The 21197-nt window shown below is 37.0% G+C and overlaps 2 protein-coding genes across 2 annotated transcripts in view; one reads left to right on the plus strand and one right to left on the minus strand.

The window, feature by feature from the left end:
* Positions 1–593: 593 nt before the first annotated feature.
* LOC104624357 (protein unc-50 homolog) lies at positions 594–1786 on the plus strand (the record flags this gene model as incomplete). The annotated part of the gene is made up of 3 exons (XM_010291705.1): positions 594–733; positions 810–911; positions 1479–1786. Coding segments are annotated over 3 exons (379 nt in total), but the record flags the coding sequence as incomplete, so codon positions are not given.
* A 4730-nt stretch (positions 1787–6516) lies between these two features.
* Positions 6517–21197, minus strand: part of MGAT4A (mannosyl (alpha-1,3-)-glycoprotein beta-1,4-N-acetylglucosaminyltransferase, isozyme A) — a 46674-nt gene continuing 31993 nt past the window's right edge. The window contains exons 11-14 of the mRNA XM_010291704.1: positions 10947–11025; positions 8796–8862; positions 7637–7749; positions 6517–7463 (exon numbers count right to left, since the gene is read on the minus strand). Coding sequence (XP_010290006.1) covers positions 7437–7463; positions 7637–7749; positions 8796–8862; positions 10947–11025 — 286 coding nt within the window. The 3' untranslated portion in view covers positions 6517–7436. The remainder of the gene's footprint in view (positions 7464–7636; positions 7750–8795; positions 8863–10946; positions 11026–21197) is intronic.

Raw genomic sequence — 21197 nt, forward strand, 5'->3', positions numbered from 1 at the left:
CTTTCCAACCTAGTGATTCTGTGATTCTTATTTCTGAGTATGTATTGACTTCTTGTTCCGCTTCTAAATAGGGTAAATTTTCTGATGTCAGCAGAACTTCAGCTGAGGAAGACAAAGTCTGGAGGCTTGTTCCGTAGCCTGTAACACCAGGTGGCATGCGTTCTGTTAGCTCTTCTTTTCAATAAGAGGAAGGGGCTCGTATCTGAGAGCGCTAGCCTGCCCTCTTGCTGTCCTTGAAGTGCCATTTCTGTAGAGATGAAGTGGTCTCTGTGCAAGGTGTTACTGATAATGTACAAGCACTTTTCTGAAGTCATCACCGCGTTTGTACCAACAAAGGACTGATCTATTTTAAAAAGTTCAGGTGTATTACTAGCAGTGTATTTCAGCTGCCCATTGACTGCAGGGAATGTAATTAGTGTTAACAAAAACCTTTTAATGATAGTCTGGTCTGCATAATTCTTGCCTGTTTTCCTCCTGGCTAGCAGGAGCTTTGTCAGAGTAGAGAGTTAGGATCATGTATGGCTCACTACCTCAAACCAATGTTTTGTCAGTCAGCTTTATAGTTTCCAATTCTCAAATATCTTTTCCTGCAGGTTCATTTCTAACAAGTACCTGGTGAAGCAGCAGAACAGAGACTATGATGTGGAGTGGGGATACGCCTTTGATGTTCATTTGAATGCTTTCTATCCACTTCTAGTCATTTTGCATTTTATCCAGCTGTTTTTCATTAACTGTAAGTAGAGTATTTTATGCTCCCTGCTTCAAAGTCATGCTCTGTCACAACAGCTGACAGCAGTTGTCTCTTCCAGATGTCATCATATCTGATTCAGTCATTGGGTATTTTGTTGGGAATACATTATGGCTGATTGCAATTGGCTACTACATCTATGTGACATTCCTAGGATACAGTGGTAAGTAATGATAGCTTCTGTTTGACTAAAAATGGGAGCATGATTTTAGGCTGTTAATTTGATCTTAGTCTATTAATTTGTGAAGCAGAGGCTCACCTGGCTGTTGAAAGTAATTCTTTTTTTGTGGCAAAAGAAGTTTGATAGCAATTTACCAATCCATGTTTCCAGCTGGGGGGACATCTTAAAGAATTCATATTCTTCACCATACCCACTTCCTGTCTTGTCTTAGACTAGTAGCACCACAACTTGTTTTTCTTCTTCCTCTGTAAATCCACTTCAAAATGTTTGCATTGGATAGAAATTCTGTAGTGAGTTTTAAGACTATAGTTTTAGGTAAAACTGGGGCATTTAAGTTTCCTGGGGCATTACCTACACCAGTTAACTCGCGCACTCTTTAACCTGGGATCCCAGGCTGAGTAGGGCAGAGGTGGCATGCCTGCCCTTCTAAGGTGGCTGGCAGAGTAGTACTGCTATTTCTTGCTGCCTTTCCTCAAGGCCCTTCTATATGAAGCACCTTTTTTGAAAGAGCACTCCTTCATACTTGCCTTGCTCTTGCTTCTGTTTCAGCATTGCCCTTTTTGAAGAACACAGCTATTCTTTTGTATCCGTTTGCACTTCTCATCGTGCTCTATTTGATCTCATTAGCGTGTGGATGGAACTTCACCAAGATGCTTTGTTCCTTTTATAAATACAGAGTGAAATAAAACCAGGACTTGATATATCTAACAGGGTTTTTTTTTGTTTTATCTTAGATGTCTTGACAGTAAAGAAAAAGTTAAGAACATTTTGTAAATGGTTGTAAATTTCTCTTTATTGTAGATAATTGTAAAAAAGTTTGAAGTGTCCTTTTTTATTAAAATATTTACAACAGTTAATGTGAGCAATTTTGTTCAAATATGTTCGCAGTACATTCCTAAAAACAAGTTACTTGTACGTCTCTAGCTTAAACTTAACTGCAACAAGTCTATTTAGCATAACTCGTACTGCAGAGATTTTGCAGTTACTGGCATAAGCTCTACATTATGAGGGTTTTAAGTGACACCAAAAAGCAGTTTTATTTAAGAACAATACGGGAATGCCTTGCCTTGGGACTGTGTGGAAGTAGGGATCCTAGTAGTGTTGCAGTGGTAAAGCAACAACTGTCTCTAGTTACAGAACTGTCCCCTCCTTCCGTGAAAGAGCTGGAGAACAGATTTCTTTTAATGACTGTTACAACTCTACATGGACAACGCTGGCAGGCAGAAGAAACGGTGATGAAAGGCACAATTAACATGACCCATATCAGGTTTCCAAATATAGCAGCAAGTTTTTAAACCCCAGCTCTAGAAGTCCAGTAGGTATTATTACAGCTGCCATTATGTGTGGCAGGCCAGTGAGGGTGGAAGGGAAGCACAAGTTCAGGCTCGCGGCAATTCCTACAGCTGTGAAGTCCACAAGGCAGGAGTAGAAGCTGTCACAAACACTACCTGCTGGAAAATGAAGATGACAGCTTTCCAAAGCGGAGTGTGCTGTATGAAATATGAGCACTAGGAAGAACTGAACAACAAAAAGAGTAAACTGGTTACAGTAAGACTTAGTATTTCAATACTAGAATTTGATCTCTAAGGAAAAACTGTATTTATTTTAAAATACCAAATATGCTGGCAGTGCATCTTACAGTACTGTGTGTTTCAGCCACTGTTAAGGCTTGACGAGAACCACATTCTCCTCTCAGCAGACACTGAGCAACCTTCTCCTTCTGACACGAAAAGCACTGAACCACCAATCCATGGAAGGCGAAGGATGCCAGTCAGGCCCTCCTCCCACCCTAGCTAACAGCACAAGCTCTGGTCCTGCAGGCAGCTGCAGCCTGACTCTACAACCTTTCCCCACCAGGAATCATAGCACCAGTGATCACCCAGTTCAGTTCTACAGTAAAAATACTCCATCTTTAGTGCCCTATGGTGCAATATGATGGAAATCAATGAAGATCTCAGAAGTTTGTCCCCTTGATAAGGAAGCTTCATCTTTTTCAAAATTAAGTTACTTTAAGTTCTAGCTACTCACAGCAGAGAGCAGCAAAACCCTTAAAAGACCACCAAGGCCAGAAAAGCAACACCCTCAAAGACACACTCATTGGGGGCGGGGTGTGGTGGTGGTGGAGTATTTTTATGTCAGCAATCAATGCTAGCCTGAAAACACCAGCTGTTTAACAGCCTTTCAGCATTATGCTGGTGATTGCAAAGATAATTTAAAAACAGGGTTTTTTTCCCCTTTCTAGTACAGTTACTTGCTTTAGCTTTTTCAATATACATCCTTCCCAGTCAGAACAAATACAGAACCTAGGGTTAATTTATTTCAGGGGAGCAAGGTTTGAAGAGATTTAAGTATTTTATTTTTTCTTCCCCCTCCCCACACAAAACTAAAATAATATTTTCCACTTTGGAAGCAAACTACAAATTACTACAATACTTCATTTGGAGCAAATATTTCCAACAACAACAGATTACTGAAATGGTAATACACATGGAAAAAAAATGAAGGAAAAATGTTACACAGTTGTGTACTTTTGCCAAAGACTAATCGCACTCCAGCCCATTAAAACAGTTGTGTATCACATGGGCAAAGTATAAATTGCTTTGCTCTAAACTGACTCAAGGTATTTAAAAACGGCTTTTGAAAAAGCCAGACAAGCAGTGATATGACAGAAGAGCTCAGTCTCCTATTGGTCCATGAATCATAGGTTTATCTGTTTGAATATTTCTAAGCCATCTTTCATCAGTTAAGAGAAAACAAATGTATCTATAGGAGTATTTTCTATCAATGCAAATACATGGTTGAGACTCCTGCTAAAGCGCAAAGCCTTATACAGTGATTTAGAAATGCTCTTTAATTAAAAAATAAATAAAAAGTGCTAATTTGGATCACATCCTGCTCACATTATTTACAAAGTTTTCAGTAGGACTACCCGCTGAATGAGCCAAGCAAGATTCTACGAACAGTCTTCTATTTCCTTGGTTCAGAGCAATCCCGATCAGCTCAGAAAAGCCAGTGCTCACATCAGACCGCCTGTTTGGCATCCAGTATAAGAAGTTAAGAATAATTTGCCGAGATAATGAAGATTTCTGATAATGTCTTTGGTGTCACAGAAGTTTTCTTTACTGAAGCTTTAACGAGCATCAGAAGGAGCTAATAGGATCATAGGATAACGCAGTTTATTTTGAAACACTTTCCATTAATTGATTACTGTAAGATTCAGTGGCCTAGAGCAGATTTTTAAGGCCACAACAAAAATAACTTAAATAAATGTAGGAAAAAACTCCCAAAAAATCAGGTAATAGGTTTAAGATGCTGAGGAATTCTTGTGGTGATACTCTAACCTATGACTGAGACATATAAGAGACCCCAGCCCCCTAGAGCATACCCAGCCATAAACAGTGCCCTGTTTAGTGACTGTTGAGCCAGACAGCCAAAGCAGTCTTATTTCATGATAATTCCAGGAAGGAGGCTTGCACCACTTTAGCCTGACTTGGGGACTGGAGTTGAAAGGTAGAAAGCCCAAAATAGCTGTCTGCAGAGATAATTAGATAGAAAATATTTTTCCCGCTTTTTCTATTTCTCAGCAAAATTTCCAAGCAAACTTGCAGAACTATCTGATTACACCAGGTCTGAATTTACCTGAATCTACAAAACGTAATTTGTGTTAACGTGGCACATTTATTTAGAGAGCATATAAGCTCGGGAACATTTAAAGTGTTAAAGCAGCCCATAGTATTTCCAACTCCTGCTAGTACAAATGTAATAAAAATGCAACAACCTTTAGAAAAACCCCCACATATTTTACCAAGCACAAGTTAATTTGTTGTCTTTGATAAATTTCCTCTCAACATTCCGGAAAACTAAATATACTGGTAACGCCAGAGTTCTGCAATCAATGTGGTAAGGGTTCTATATATTTAAATATATTGGCAATGATTCATCTTAACTACTGTGAAGCATCAGGAACAGTGATGCTTTGAGAATAAGTACACAGCTTTCTTAATAAGTGCTATCAGTAAACTCTCGAACTCACGGAAAAAGATGAAAGTCACTGTCAGCAAAACTACTTATATTAAGAAACTGCAATATCTAACCTACTTCTGCAATCTAAATGGTAATAAATAGCTAGAGTTTAAATTACTTGCATCACTCATTCACAGGCACAGCTGAGAAGAAAACCTAAACACTTTGTTACATCTTCGCTAGCTAAGGTGTGATGAAGAGCCACTGCATGGCAATAATTTGATGTCATGGCATTATACATATAACAAACTGGGCTGTGGCACCAGAGTAGGCTAGATTCACACAGGATTCTGAGCCTATTCACCCATGTTCCTAAATCCAAGAATAAACTCCATTTATGAGGCCAGTGCTTAGCTTATGCCCACAGTCTCTATGGGCAAGAGGAGCTTTCCAAGTGACATTTTATTTACACCATCTGATGCAATCAGAACAAAGTAAACAAGGCCTGCCTGGGAGCTTTCTACTTTTCTCCACCTTATGCCAGTCAGTCTAAACGGAAAGTCTTATCTCTGTGTACAATTCTTGTCTTCTCTTTGTCCTCAGACAGCACAGCTAAAACAAAATTACTATGGTCTGTAGAAGTAGTTAAGCTCTTAAATTTGAATATCACTGAACTGTCAAAGCTACAACATAATTTTCCAACACAGCAGAAGACAAGACAGGTTGACTCTATATCCCAGTGGCGATGGCTTTCAGCTTGCAGTGCTGGAGAGTCAGGTTTAGGCTTCTGCTCCTTTTAAGTATGTCATGAAAAAGAGGCCAAACCTATTATTAGAACTTACACACTGGAGATACTAATCCAAGATCCCCGCTCTGTATCAGGGATCCTGCAACGTTTTGCACATCTGTGCCCTGACCACAAAGATGCTGGGGATAACAGAGGGTTTTTTCCACAGGAAACACTGGGCCAGATTTCAAGATGTCAGTTCCAGGAGGCTGGTTCACAGCACAGCTGAGCATCTCCAAGCCAGGGTAGGTGCCTCCCTCCAGTGTCAATCAGGCACTTCCTTCCCATTAAAGAGCGGAATTTCTGCCTCTCGCCTTCCTGACCATTTCTGACCCATAACTTATATCTTCCCATGTCTGCGTCCTTACACAGGAGCACCTAAGCAGAAGGACTCTTAAGGGCAGCGGCACCATTAGTACTGCAACAATTCTGCTCTGTATTTAATCCAAACCACTTTCTGTTCCTGACCGAGTTTCTGATCACTGTTGTTTCCCTTGAAACGAAAAGGCAGGGTACTAGCTTGAGGCCAAATTCAGTTCCTATTAAAAGTTAGCACAAGTTACTACACTGATCAATTAAAGGAGTCAAACCAAAACCTTGTTCTTGTACAATGGAAGAAAATAAAAATAAGCTGTAACTACTCACTGTAATGTATCTAAAATAAACACTGCAATAACAGAACTTTTTAAAAGGAGACCTCTGTAGATCAAATGTATCTAACTACTATTAATTCTTTTGATAAAAGGTAACCTCTGTCACTCCAAAGCAAGGCTGGAGAATGATTCTTTTTTCAGTACAGAAAATGAATTTGTCCAGGTTAGGAAATGTCTACAAAGATTTTTAGAAAGAACTGTTTGGAATCAAAAAAATTATTCTAAAATGCAATGGATTCAATCTAAAAATCACTGCAGATTTAGTACGTAATATGAAATAAGACATTTCAGCATGCTTTTTGTGTGGCTACAAACTGTACATAGTGGAATTTCATAGCCCCAAAGAATAGTGCTCTTCAGAGCTCTGTTAATGCCTCTGAACATCATTCAGATTCTGTGTACAAAACTACATAATTTAGAAACTTAATCCAGGTTTTTTCCAAACATGGCAGTATATTTGAAATATGGTATTAATTTATGTTTGCATCTCCAAAGAAAAATGTAGAAAGATAACTTAAACTAGAGAATTCATAAAAAAAACTATATCAATTTAAAATTTTACTGCATAAAAATATGTACTTTTCAAATTATTTTAATAAATTAAATATCCCTAACATTTTTAATATATATCCCTGACAGTCTATAAAAGAGGGTTCTTGTTATAGAAAATAAATGGAACTCCGAAAGTACCCCCTTCATAAAACTTATTTAACAATAATTATATTTTTTTTCTTCTTCAAGGAATGTAACAATATGTACAACTTCTCTATATTACTATACTATCAAAACAGTACAGGTTAAGCGTAGCAGGGTTCTGTAACCAGAAGATGGTAAAGTCACATTAAAATGGAGGACAACTCGGGCCTCAGATAAACGTTATCAGTGTGGAGCATCAGTTTCTGCATGGATCAGATAAGAAGGGGTAAATACAATCTTCTCATCTACAGTAGATTTCACAAGAGGTAGAGTTCAAGTGAAAATGAAAGAAATTTGGAATAAGGTGCATGCTCAGTATTTTCAATTTGTGGCTTGCTAAGGATGTCAGCTTTTATAGGAAAAGTTTTCAAGGATTCTTTCTTTTTCCTCTAAAGCAGATTTCCATGATCAGTTTGTAATCTTTTTAATATGAATCTGAAATAGAGAATCAGAAAAAAAAGAAGTCATGTTTTAGATTATTACATTTCTCAGTAATAAGAAGTAACTGTTTGCAGCATTAGCCAAAATTTTGAGCTTCACCACACTGACAGAATGAAGGAACCTCACATTTGCCAGTTTTATTTTTAAAAGGCTACACCACCTCTCACCTCATTCAGAATTGCCCAGACTGCTGAATTTTGTATTACTGAAAGCCGGAATGATGAAATAGGATTTAGGCTGGGGTCAACTGTTCCTTCAGCTACACCATTTTCAAATTTCCCTGCAAAAGAAGCAAAAGTATATCCTCAATTAACTCCTATTCAACAAACCAAAGTACAAAATCTGTGTCCAGACAAATGTATCTGTGTATCACAATCCACAGGTGAAACCTATTGCTGATGGTTGTAGGGTTGACTGGTGTCACTTCCAAAACAACAGACAGCCAGCAATTTTTGGTATCAGATTCAGCTTTGCAGCAGCAAACAAGGTGGGGCATATCATCAGAGCACACCAATCTGAACAGCATTACACGTTAAGAAGAAAAACTTTGCAACTGTCTAAGGATATGAGCACCTCAAACTCTGGAAAGATTTTGGCACAGATTTTCATTTAACATTATGGAACTAAACATGGAGCCTCTGGCTTATGTGTTTTCAAGGAGGATTAAGAACAAGGGGTATCATTCATACTTAATGTATTCCTATTTCAAGGATCTTCAATTATATTAGGATGAATAAGAATCTTATTTAAAAGCCCGGTTAGACTTTACACTTAAAACATATACACAGCAACTGCAATTCATTAAGACAAAACAACTTGCTTACATTCTAACAGAGAATGAAATGCCCAACCTATGTCCAGCAAGCTAAATACAATCCATGAGTAAAATTGCTCTTCCTTGACAACAGGTATCCTGGCACCTTCCCCAACAGCCACTTGGCTATGGCAATGCCAATCTCATCCCATGATGAGACAGCTGATTGTCTGTAGGGTGAGTTCAAATCCAGGCCAAGCACAACAGCTTGCACAGTCACAGGAGAGAAGAGGTGGTCTTATACAACCTGGAAATGCCTCTACAGTAATCCAGGTGATTGATCCTGGCAGAGAAGTTAGATGTAGCTGCACTACAGGTAAGAGTCACGCTAGATCTTTGTTTAGTACACTGGTCTCAGAAAAGAAATATTGGAAACAATGTTAAGTAAAACCTACAAGGCCACGTACCCAAAATTGAATGATCAAAACTCAGTTTTAGTTTTGTTTTGGTTTTAATGAAGATATCTTAACTGTTGCAATAGTAGCTACACATTTCTTTCTACTGTGACATACCTATCCTGAAGTAACCATCCTCTAAGCGTTTGTCTTTGGTTTCTTTGCTTAATACAAGTTCTTCATTCTAGAACAAAGGATAAATGAGATCATTTGTTTTGACTTTGCCAGGGGAAGACAAATGTGTGTGCACTCCCGTTACATATTCAGCATCCGTCTTTTCTAAACAATTATGAACCAGCCTAGAATAGTTATTTATAGCCTTAGACAAGCCGACACGTAAAAAAGAAAAAGCAGCAGTGCTCCAGAACTGAACAGTATTTGGCTTCAAAGTAGAAAAAAAGAAGTACTTTAAGTGCCCCACGTAACTCGCACGGTAACTGCCATGTGAACAGAATACATAGCAGATACTGGCATATACCGTAGAAGAAAAGCAAAGGCAGGATCTTGCCGCCTTTTCCTATGGTTGAACCAGAGATTTCTCTCAGGACAAAAGAAACTTACAGCTTACTTTTTGACATAAGAATTTGGGTGAGATTAAAAGCCATCAGACCAGCAAGGGAAGCATTGCAATTGTCACTGCCTCACTAAAAAGGGATGGGTATCAATAAGTTTCTTTAATAAGCACAGAAAAATTCAATTATAGACCAGAGCTTCAAAAACATCTGGAAAATTACAACCAGAATCACACGATCCAATATTAAAAGACCCACTGTAAGAATTCCCTAGAATCAATTAAAAATGCTTGACAAAACAGGAGATTAAATCCATCAGCTTTTTTTGTTTTATTTTAATTCCTACTTTTAAGGGAGGCTGATGAAAAAGCGGTGGGTTTTTTGGGGGGAGAGGGGGGAAGGGGTTGGAGGGTGTTTTGGTTTGGTTTTGGTTTGTTGTTTGTTTTTTTGGGGGTTCTGTTTTTTGTGAGTGTGTTGCTGAGTCCCAGACTTCTTCTGAATTCTGCTTAGGGAGGATCAGGGTCAAAGTACCTGAATGGGCTTCCAGCTCCACTGAAGTTCATGGCGGAGAAATAGTTCCCTCAGGACAGTACCCATCATTCTGCAGTTGCTGTCCTTGTATTGGTGACATTTTCTGCTGACACCAATGGCTTAGGAACAGGCCAGACACAGAATTTCCTGTTTACCTTTCCACAAATTGTGTCAATAGCAATAGAAGCTCAGTAGCATTACTTCCTTAAGGGATGCTCCAGTTTGAGGGACATTTCACAGCTAAGTGTAACCAAAAAAAGAGATGCTCGATGCACATTTTTTTCTCATTATCTTGTGCATTCTTGTGGTATCTTGGGCCCAGATGAAGGGAGGGCTGCTGCTGTTTTTGTGGTTGGATATTTTTCCAAAGGTCTTGAGAAACAAAACCCATTAATCTTGTAACATGATATAATATTATAAGGCATAATATAATTATATTTATTTAATATATATTTATGATATGCTTTAATAAATGTATTAAAATATACTTATTTAATATTATATAATAAGGCACATATTTCAAGATACCTACACTAGGTGTATGGTGAAGATAGAAATACTTTGCTGTTTAAATAGTAAATAAAATAAACTTGTCTGAAGTGGTATCTTAATCCTCTCACAGGGTTTTGTGATCTAAATGGTTAGCTATATCTAGATGAAGAAGAAGAACCCACACCATCTGGCTTCAAGCAAGAATATGCTTTAGATAGCCTAGTGCTCTCCTGAGATAAAACTCAGACTGGTTTATGGGGGAAAAAAAATCAGTAATCAGGAGAAAGGAACACATTCCATTTAAGAGTCCAGGTATTTCAATATCTAGTAAGGGTTGGATGTGTGTCAGTTCCTGAACTAAGACTTTTTTATTAAGTCAAAAAGCAGATTGACTTAGCTTTCCCATTTTCCAACACACAGTGAAGAGGGAGGATTGTTTATTTTTTTGTTTTAACTAGTAGCAGTGAATTGGAAGGAAATGAGCTTTTGTTCACCTCCAAATTACCAACAGCACTTGTAGCAGACTGCACTCTAAATGAACATCTGAATAGTTACAATAGTTTTCTGTGAATAGATCCAATTAAAAAAAGTATGAGAGCATCAGAGCATCAAGATCCTACAGTTAAAAAACAGAAGCATTCACATCTCCCTCACCCTGTTAGAAAAGTCAATAAAATTAGGAGAGTTTGCTTTTATCCTGTAATGGAGATGACACAAATCAATAAATTCATACCTGAAAAGGTAAAACTTCCACAGTTGTGTTTAGAAGTATGTCCCCTGGATGTTCTGGATTGCCACTGTGAAACAAGTACCTATAAGTGAAAAGGGAAAAATAAAACAGTCTACATACATCAGTCAGAATTAGCTAAGTTATTATCTTACATGTTAGTAGTCACATTACAGATGTTACAATGGTAAACATAACTTTTATACTGGACCTACATCAGATGGGAATAAGAAATAAGAGACTGTTTCACATGCTACCATAATGGAAAGGGCTAAAGTTTTACATTTTTTAAAGAGTGGTTGGACAATATTTTACCTAGAAAGCTAGTTTCTGTAACTGGATCTTGACAGACTGCATCATATGAAGTGACCGACACTGCAGCCATTATCGCCTGGCAGGCGCTGCTATCACCTCCAGAAGCAGGAGCCCTGCCTCCCCTCGGCTTCTCCCCACCGCTCCCCACCACGCGCCACCCCCGCTTTCTGCCATAGGATGAACTCTGCAGATCCATTCTGAACCAGTTCTGGGAATTTCCCCAAGTCAACATTTTGCTAAGTCAGTTTTCCCCGAAACCAGCTCTTTGCTCTGGTCCATTGCAAAGTCCCATTAATGACTGTGCCAGGAATTCCCAACCCATATCCACACCCGTAATGTTACCCAAATTCAAAATTCTATTCCAAAGACAGATTTTATTTTATTTTTTGAACAAAAGCATATGTTTTTCACATGTATACACACACACAAAAGGACCTTTTTTTATACCTGTACAAAGTCCCTGTTACTGTCATTCACTGTGCATTTAATGATTTTTTTTTTTTAATGGGACAGAATAAATACGTCTAAAACTGTATCAAAACCATCCCTATACATATCAAGCAGTGAAGTCCAAATGTTCAAATTCCAGCTGCCCACTCTCAAACAGCTTTTGCAGTACTACGCATGTGTAGATAATGTTACAAAAGACAGTTTCATTCCCCTTTCTTTATATATAACACAAACGTCATATTCTTTTGAATACATATTATGTAAACAAGTAACTATTTTTTACCACTAGGTGGTATCAATGCTTGAAACATTGTTCATTTCTTACCATTTTTTCTAGTGGACCACAGTTTATTCAGATTACTGTCAAAAACTACCTAGCTATTACACCTACTCAGATGCTACTTTTAACAAGCCTATTTTATTTTTAATATATTTAAATGAATATGTAAAAATCTACGAACACATTTCAAACCTTTCTTCAAATGGAACTTAGAAAATAAGCACCGTCTTCGACATTAAATACATCATCAGCCAGGGACAAAATTAGTCCAGAAATTATCACTTGATTAAAATTACAAACACTAGCTCAATTTGCAATTTATTAAGACATAATTGGAGATGTAAATTCCAGTTTGTCTTTATCCAGTACATCTGAAGCAGGTAAATACTTTCCATTAATCCATGCTCCATAGCTAAAAGACAAGTAGTAGAGGGAAAAAGAGCTCTCTGACCCTGACTTAGAAATGTTTGTGATCCCAAAACAACAGAAGTAATTTAAAAAAAAAAATACACGCACACACATGTAGAACATTTCTTTTATCAAGGCTCAGAAAAGGAGTAGAATTACACAGTTATAAGAAAGCTACATTGATTTCTATTGCACTGGTTTCAGCAGAACTGCACAGGTTGAACTGCAAAAAAAAAACCTGGATTCAGTAACCTTCAGCATTGTACGTGCTTCAAGAAAAACAGTTTCCCCACTGTAGTTTAATGGAAAGGTTAGTCAATTCTGAACTACAAGCTACCTCAAATATTCACAGTTATTCCAAGAAAAATCTTGTGACTATTTCTAAATTAGTGACATCCAAAAAAACCCAAAGACTTAATTGTCTCTTCTAGGAAGATGCCTTTATTGTATGTTTCAATAATAAGCACAACAAAACTCTTGGCAAAGCTGACCAGAAGAGCACTAAAAGTACATTCTGCTGTTTTCTGACCTAGCAGGTCTAACTTGCCATCCTGTCTGTCTGATATCCTAATCATTACTGGGAATTTTTATCTTGAAAACACTAAAAACTATAAGGAGACTTATTTTAAAATGCAAGTGATCAAACACTCACATCTAAGGTGCTGCCATCAAACACTCCATCCAAACCACAGACACGGTGCTTTTCCTTAGTGCTTCCTAGTTCACAAATCTCATTTCTGAGAAGACACACCTAAAAAGCCACAAGGAAACTCCCCGTGATCTATGGTCATTGTGCTGTCGATGAACGATCGAGCGGGCCGGGGGGAAGTGGGGTTTTTGGGGTTTTTTTTTTTATGTTTTGGGGTGGGGGGGCGGTATTTCCTTATTTCGGATTTGTTTGTTTTTAAAAAACATCCCTGCAACCATACAACCATAGTCAACCATTGCTCCAACTGTGCTAATCAACTTTTGAAACTGAAGGGTGGTTTCCTCCCCCCCAGCAATTATCACTCCATTAGGGCAAGACACTCGAAAGTTGACACAATGCCAAAACAGCTTATGGAAGTAATTAATAAAACCTGATTTCCAGATTTCCATGTAATCAGACCCACTGTCCTAGTATGTTTTCTACAACTATTTGTCTACCCATATGCACACACATAACACACGTATATATCACATCTTATTTAAAAGTATGTTTAGAAAGGAAAGGGTATTTTTATATCTGAGCCTTGCTTCAACACTTGACAGATAACACCTACTTAGACATTAAAAGTTACACAGATTAAAAATAGAAGTAGGAATACACGTATGCAGCCCATTCACATCTCTGATGAATCTTTTGCTTAGAAATTAAATTTACAAATTAGAAAATTTAATTTGAAATAAAATTTAATTTACAAAAAAATAGATATTCTATAGTTTCTAAAATAAGTGTCATTAGCTGTTCTTTTGTAAAACTTTCATTCCTGACATACTGATAAATGACAAGTTTTCAAGATTTTCCTACTATGACAGGTATTTCTCAATACAGATACTGAAAGACTTGGAAGTAGCTGTGCTTTTGGCTGCTAAATTATTCTGACATCTGTCCTGGGATTTACATGTGACAGTTCATGTAAACGTAAAGACATGCTTTTTTTCTTCCTAGTTAACTGACATTTTTCTTAGGATGGAATCACTAAGATATTCTTGTCTACCTGCTGCTTAAACATAACACCTGCTAAAACATTCTTTCAAACTCAAATTCTGAAAGGCATAGACCTCTAAAAATAGTTAACCCAAACAAACACAAATTCACTTAAAGTTAAAAAAAAATGTTACTGTTGCCTTACAGACTATTACTTCATAGCTTTTTTATTGCAAAATACAAACATGGACACATTTGGACATTCCTGATGGAAGTTGCCAGAGAAAAGTAACCTAACTTACATTAGTATTTAATTTACCAGTGGTATCTGAATCTTAGAGAACCTTTTCCTCTGGCAGTGTCTTTTTCAAGAGTCACGGGTCAAATATAGTAGCTGGCTACTATAGATATTCAAGAACAGAGAAAACCTCCTCTCTGCCAGAAGTTACTAAATGTATGAACATACATTCTGCTCATGACCTCAGTGTAGTATGAGAGTAATAGAGGATACTAAACATTAACACCTCTATGGCATAAAAAATTACATAAAATTTAAAGAGCACTGAAGGTTTAAAACAGACAAACAAAACACCACCAAACAAAATGGAGCAAAGTCAAAGCTGCAAAGAAAACTTCAGTTTTCATATTCAGTGACTTGAGTATTTCCCCAAGTTCAGGGCTTAACTTCTTGCCATGGAGCTAGATACACCTATAAAATCAAGCCAATTGGATGGGAAAAGAAAACCACCAATAAGCTGAAACAAATATCCATACACATCCTAGAACATATAGGGAGGGGGGAGGGCAGAAGCATGATTATCATTAATACACTGACAAAAGATATCATTAGCTTGCCAATGCGGTTAACTGTTACGGTACTTTAAAAGCCTATGCTCAGATTGAGAACTCCTCCAGTAGCAAGGACTTGGAAAGAGTCTCATCTTTTGTAGCATCCCCCAAAAGATGTATAGAAATTAATGTAAATGTTACTCATCTGCACAGTTAGCTTTAATAATCTTCTCTGAGTAGATAAACTTTTCCATCACCTGTACTTTCAAAAAAAAAAAAAAAAAAAGGAAATCCCAGCTACACACACCTTTTTACCCTCCTCCTTATTTGCTTATGAAGGGAATGTATCTCTCACATCAAAATATATTTAGGCCCAGAAAACTGTTGTTCTCTTTATCACCTAGTTTGTTTTCTTTTAGGCATTAAAAAATTGTCTCACTGTCTTTTATGTTTTATTTAAATAAACAGAAGTGCCAATGATTTTATATATATATATAGAAAGTGTGATTCTATGCATTTTCTATTTTATTGAGCAATTAAAAATTAGAACACAACACACAATAACTTTATCCGTAAATTATGGCAGCTTTATAAAAGGAAATAATACAGAAAAATTCTTTTAAAAGCACAATTCACATCCACTGTCGATATATTTGGGTTTTGTTTTAAAGGAAACAAAAGACTTGTCTCACTTGATGCTAAACACAAATATTCTAAGAATCTATTTACAAATACAGGCCTTTGTGCTCTGTGAACATTAGGAATCAAATCTTTTTCTCTACATGTCCTCCTTATGTGTCCTTTTAGCAATCTGATGTATTTTAGTATATCACATTTTCAGAAAAGGAGAAGAGGTAGGAAGGCAGAGAGGAAATGTTTCCTTCCGTGTTTGAGTGAATTATCCATACCAACATGCAGCATAACAGTTTTTAATTCTGCACATAAATTTCTGTAAAAGCAACATTCAGTCAGCACATTTTTGGCTCTCTACAGATGCCATCTTCCATTGCAAGAGTCATTATTCACCAATTCTATCCGGTGTTTTTGATCACTGGATGCGAATGTGGTAAAAGAAATCTAATCTACCTCTTCTCTGACATTTTCCCAAAATTCTCATTAGGAAATGTTATTTTACTGTCACTGGCAACCAGTATTAACCATGCATTATTTTCTTGTGCAAAATACAAACAGAAGATGAATAATTTCTTTTCCCTCTCTCAAGCTCAATTTTTTCTCTTATGCTTTATGCCTCTTAGCCATGCTTTTGCAAAAATTGCTTATACTTCCAAAAAAAGCTTAATTCCTCAAGTCTATATATACATCCACCAAGTACTCAAAATAGGTAAGCAATTTAATGGGACCTTTTCTACCTTGTTGTTATAGTTCCCCATTTGAAAAAGAAAAAAAAAAAAAAAAGGAACATTTACTCAATGCCTGGTAAGATTTCATTTCTTATGCCAAAACTAGCCAGCCTACCTGTCCATATATAAACTGGGCTCCACATTTAAGAGCTGCAAGGGACGAACTCCCCATTTTTACAGAAATGCTGAAGCAGCACACCAAAAGGAGAGAACTTTCTCACATATGTTGAAGGACAAACCACAGCTACCACAAAGTAGCCTGACTGAAGAGGTGATGGGGGAGTTCTGGGGAAGTGGTCTGAGTTTTTTTTATCCAACACACACCTAAGAAATCTTCACACAACACTTTAAAAGGCAATCTAAATCTTTTGCTAAGGTTACCCATACCATTTCCTAACTTTCTTCAACTGAGCAGTACGTGTAGAAGGCATTTAGCTGGGTAAGAAAATCTCATTTCCAGGTCTACTCTTGCCTTTGGCCTCCCAGTGAGGATTGAGATCAGCTTTCTAAACCTGTACTGTGCTCTCTGCAATATAACACATCAACTGTCACAGAAAATGGTTTGACATTAAATTAAACTATTTTTAATTTTTAGTTTTGGAGGTGGTTTGGTTTTTTTGGCATTTTGTGGTTGGGGGTTTTTTGTTTGTTTGTTAGGGGGGGGGGCGTGTGTGTTTGGTTTTTTTAAGGGAGGGACTGTTCTCTGTCCTGAAATCCCCGTTCTTCTCTTTAAGGAATCTACTTCTTTTTCCACAACATCAATATTAGTTAAAAGGCCCTTATGTTCTTTTGCAAGGTTACTTCTGCCGAATTTTTAATCCAGTGAAATGTAGAAAGGCTTTGGAGGGGTTTGGGATTTTTTTTGTGGGGTTTATTTTGGTTTTTAAGTTTTTGTAATGTGCATGTGTGCACATAAACATTTTCCCCGCCCCCAGCTTAATTCTCCAGAAGCACAGCTAATAACTCCATTCATTTTTCTTAAATATAGACATCTGCCACCCAGATGCACTTGGGTTTGAGACCTCGTCACAGGCTGGCAAGATGCAATTATGACATCTTAGAGACTCAAGACCTTCTGGAAACCAGGTGAAGTATTTTAGGGTCTCTCAAGTGGCATTAGACATCTAACGTTTAGGCAACAGCATTAAGCCTCTAAGATTTCTGACTAAGAACTATAAACTCAGGAACACTGCCAAATACCAAAATCTTGAATATTAGTGCCAATAAGGAGGAAGCAGCATGCCCTTGGCTCCGATAGCTCATTTCTTCTGTCTCTGATCCATACTTCGTACTTTTTTTCCCTTTTCATATGAAGTTCTTGCCTCATTGTTACGGGCAGAGTTCCATGCCTGGAACAAACAGCATCAGTGGCTGGGAGCCTGCCTGCCAAATCCCTGCTGTCAGTGCATCCATTTGAGGATGTTCTACTCATTAGTACAGAAGCTTATGTAAACACAGAAACCAAGTCCTCGTATTCTCTTTTTTATAAACACTAAAAATATTATCACACCTGAAATATACTGACAAACACCAAAACATTTAAAATAATAAATTGAGACTTTCAAGTATTTCCCATCAACTGACAATACCATTAAAGCTTAATAAAATGAAGATGATGTTTCAAGTTTAATAACATATATTATATCTTTATAATCAGAACAAAGATTATTTCTAAATCATACACTAGGTCTGTGTATGCACACATGTGTTCCTTCAGCTAAAATTGCCCAAGAAAGGCTGAATGTATTGCATTGCGCTGAAGGAGAGTTTCTACACTGAACAGTGATTATGAACAAAGAACAGCTTATACATCAGTCAAGTTACAGCTGTATTAATCTAACACCCAAACAATTTTACAGTTCCCTAGGTTTTAAGTGGTTGTTACTGCAAAACCAAATGATGAGAAAGTTCTATTTCACTGCCAGTTTTGGAAAGCTGTAGAAGGTCTTTTTTTCCCTTGTAATGCATTTGATTTTGTGTATCTCTACCCACAGGAGGACTTGCATCCCATAGGATGGATAATTAACTACATTTTAAATACATACATGACCAACTGCTATGATACTTTTTTTTTTTTGTAACTTTGTTTTACTTAAAAAAAAAAAAAATTAAATTCCTTTTAAGTTCCCACTGCTAGAGAACCTGTTTTAAAAGCTGTGTTTATTTTCCTTTACAATGAAGTGGCAGTAATAACAGGCAAGCAACAAGCAAGTCACTTTTCATGCAGGTATTTTTCAGCTCTGTCACACTAATTTCAAAGCAGACAACGTAATGTATATGTTTAGTTACCAGAAGCCCGTTGAGATACTCTTCATACTGAAGACATTGATTTTCTAGCTCAAATAGTCAAAAATACGTATTTCTTGCGTGAGTGAGAATTCTATGTTGTGAGAAGATGCCATAGGAAATGCATGTGAGGTTAACATCACATGTTCCCTGGGATTCCAGGGTCAACAACATGGAAAATTAGATTATTAGTCTCAAATACTGTACATCCAGTATCTCTGCCAATAACAGAACACAAAGAAGTAAATGTAATCTACAAGCTGGTTTGCCAAAGGATTAAGATTTCAGTTTAAAGTTGAAATTCCAGACTGCAAGTTCTACCTCATAAAATCACTTTATTAATAATCAGTGTCACATTAGGATTTAGCAATAACTTGCTAAAAGAAGAACACAACTATGGGGTAACTACAGAGTTAAAAGCAGTGGGGGGGAACCCCACCAAAAAAACAACACACACACACACACCCCCCAAATTCTGCTAATCCTTTTGCAAATATTCAAAGTAACACTACCAAGCTGTTACATAAAAGAATGGATGAGACTCGTATTTTAAGAATATAAGGGAAATTCAGATATATCTACTGGTATGGTTGGGGTGGGGGTTGGGTTTTGGTGGTAGGTTTTGGTTTTTTTTTTCCTTTCCACAGTATAAAATACATCCTTGTCTCTTCCTGCAGCTTTTTATTCTTTTTAGTAAAGGTCCGCATTTGAAAGCAATTTATACTGAAACAAACCTGAAGCCCTTTATTTTTAGAAATATCCATTCTAAATTTCTGTTGCAGAAAGGCTGACACATGTAAACATAATGTAATCAAAACAGCAATAGATTATGTTCTTCCAAGGGCTTCCTCAATGTATTAGTGCACATGTTCTTTGAAAACAGTATCTGATTTGTGTCAATCACATCTATAGGGAGGTCTCAAACTTAGGCAGTCAAAAAAGAGATTATGATGATGATGGACACCAGCATCACTTAAGTGCTGGTCTTTCTGGGATGTGTTATTTATGTTGGGTTTTTTTAAATCAGGATCACATTCAAAATTTAGGACCTCTGTTCAAGATCCACTACTCATCCACCAGTATTTCAGAGCTTCCTACATACAAAAAACCCTCAAACAAAGCAATGTCTAAAATCAAAATTCTCTTCACAATGAGCTGCTCAGGTACAACATTCCTCACTGACATCTCTGAAGAAAAAGATTAACTAGTAAAGAATGGAAGTATCTTGAATCTCTTATTTATAGCGAGGAAAATGAATTTACATTCTGTGCTAGCATTAAAATAGTAATAATGTACGCTCCATAAAGAAACTCTTAAATATAACTGTCAGTTTTAATAATTAAATGTGTGCTTGGAACGACAGTGTACATACCAAAATAGCAATGTGGATTTCAATAATTATATAACAGCCTAAGGGAACGGAAATTCAGTATTTCTTTACAATGTAGGCTGTTTTGAACATTTAGAAAACAGTCCAGGCATTTATTTAAAAAAAACACTACCCAACCAACAACAAACCAAACCACACCTTCAACACTGCTGTGTAATTTGTTTTTAAGAGGAAAGTCAGTGGATCTACTTTCATTCTCAAGGATATGCTACTGAAGAGAGGTATGTATCTTATTGCAAAAATACAAATGAGATCCTAGCTTATTATTAAGGGACTTCAAGTATTGTGGCTGAAGATCTTTTGCTTGCGGAAAAAAAAGGTTCAGTACAAGAACTGTTACTAAAATGAGCATTAGACAATTTCAATTTACACATCCCTGTTCTCCAGGTGTGGTTTAGGACAAGCACCATCTATTTGACTATTCAATATTCAGCAGGGATCTGCCAAGCAGGTCTTGCACAAAATAGCCACAGATGTTACTTTCTGCTCAAAGTGAGTTCAGTTCTCACTTTAAACTATTAAGAGGCCCTTGCCAGGGTTATCCCTGACAATATTCTCAGATCTCAAAAATGAAATATTTGAGGACTTAATGAAAGCTAATTACTGAACTGCTATACTCAATAGAAAATTTAAATTCAGTTCAGCAAAACGTTTGGCATGGAAAAATAAACTATAGGAACAAGTTAGTGCTCTGTCACAGTGCAACAGACCTGCCATTCATTCAGAGTTGTGGTCAATTTTTCCATTAAAAACCTTGTTTATCAAGATTTACTATGGGAGTTCTTAAGCAGCTGCACCTCAAACTGACTTGGCAGACAAAATTTTCTGTAAATTCAAACAGCTTTTCTATTAACTTCAAAAAGAAAAAAGAAAAAACCTGTTGCACCCCTTCACAAACACAAGATGGCTTTCAAAAGTGTATTTTCTACTCTTATTTCCCACAATCAGATATATCTCCCCACCATGTAAGTCCTCCTATTTTCACTTGTTTTTTTATGTTTCAACCTGCAAGTCACAGTTTTATTTTTGACTGCCTCAGCAAGGATCCCTGAAATATCAGGAAACATCATTGCTCCACTTGACCTTCATCTACCAAAATCTGCTGCTGCTGATGTTAAGTTGACAAACAAAAACAAGTCCCCAGCAATTTGAAATTACAACATCTGTGGCCCTAATCAGCCACTGACTTCAGAAAGGCAAAATACTGCACTTTTGAGGACACTGTGGCAATGGAAGCTAATATCATAATAAACTTTGAAATGGATTACAATGATAGCTCAAACAATATTAAGCTGAAGTCTGAGCAGGTAGCATCATTCTAATTGGTGGACTTCCTTTGAGGAAGCAA

Source organism: Phaethon lepturus, unplaced genomic scaffold, assembly GCF_000687285.1.
Source record: "Phaethon lepturus isolate BGI_N335 unplaced genomic scaffold, ASM68728v1 scaffold11567, whole genome shotgun sequence".
NCBI classification, from domain to species: domain Eukaryota; kingdom Metazoa; phylum Chordata; class Aves; order Phaethontiformes; family Phaethontidae; genus Phaethon; species Phaethon lepturus.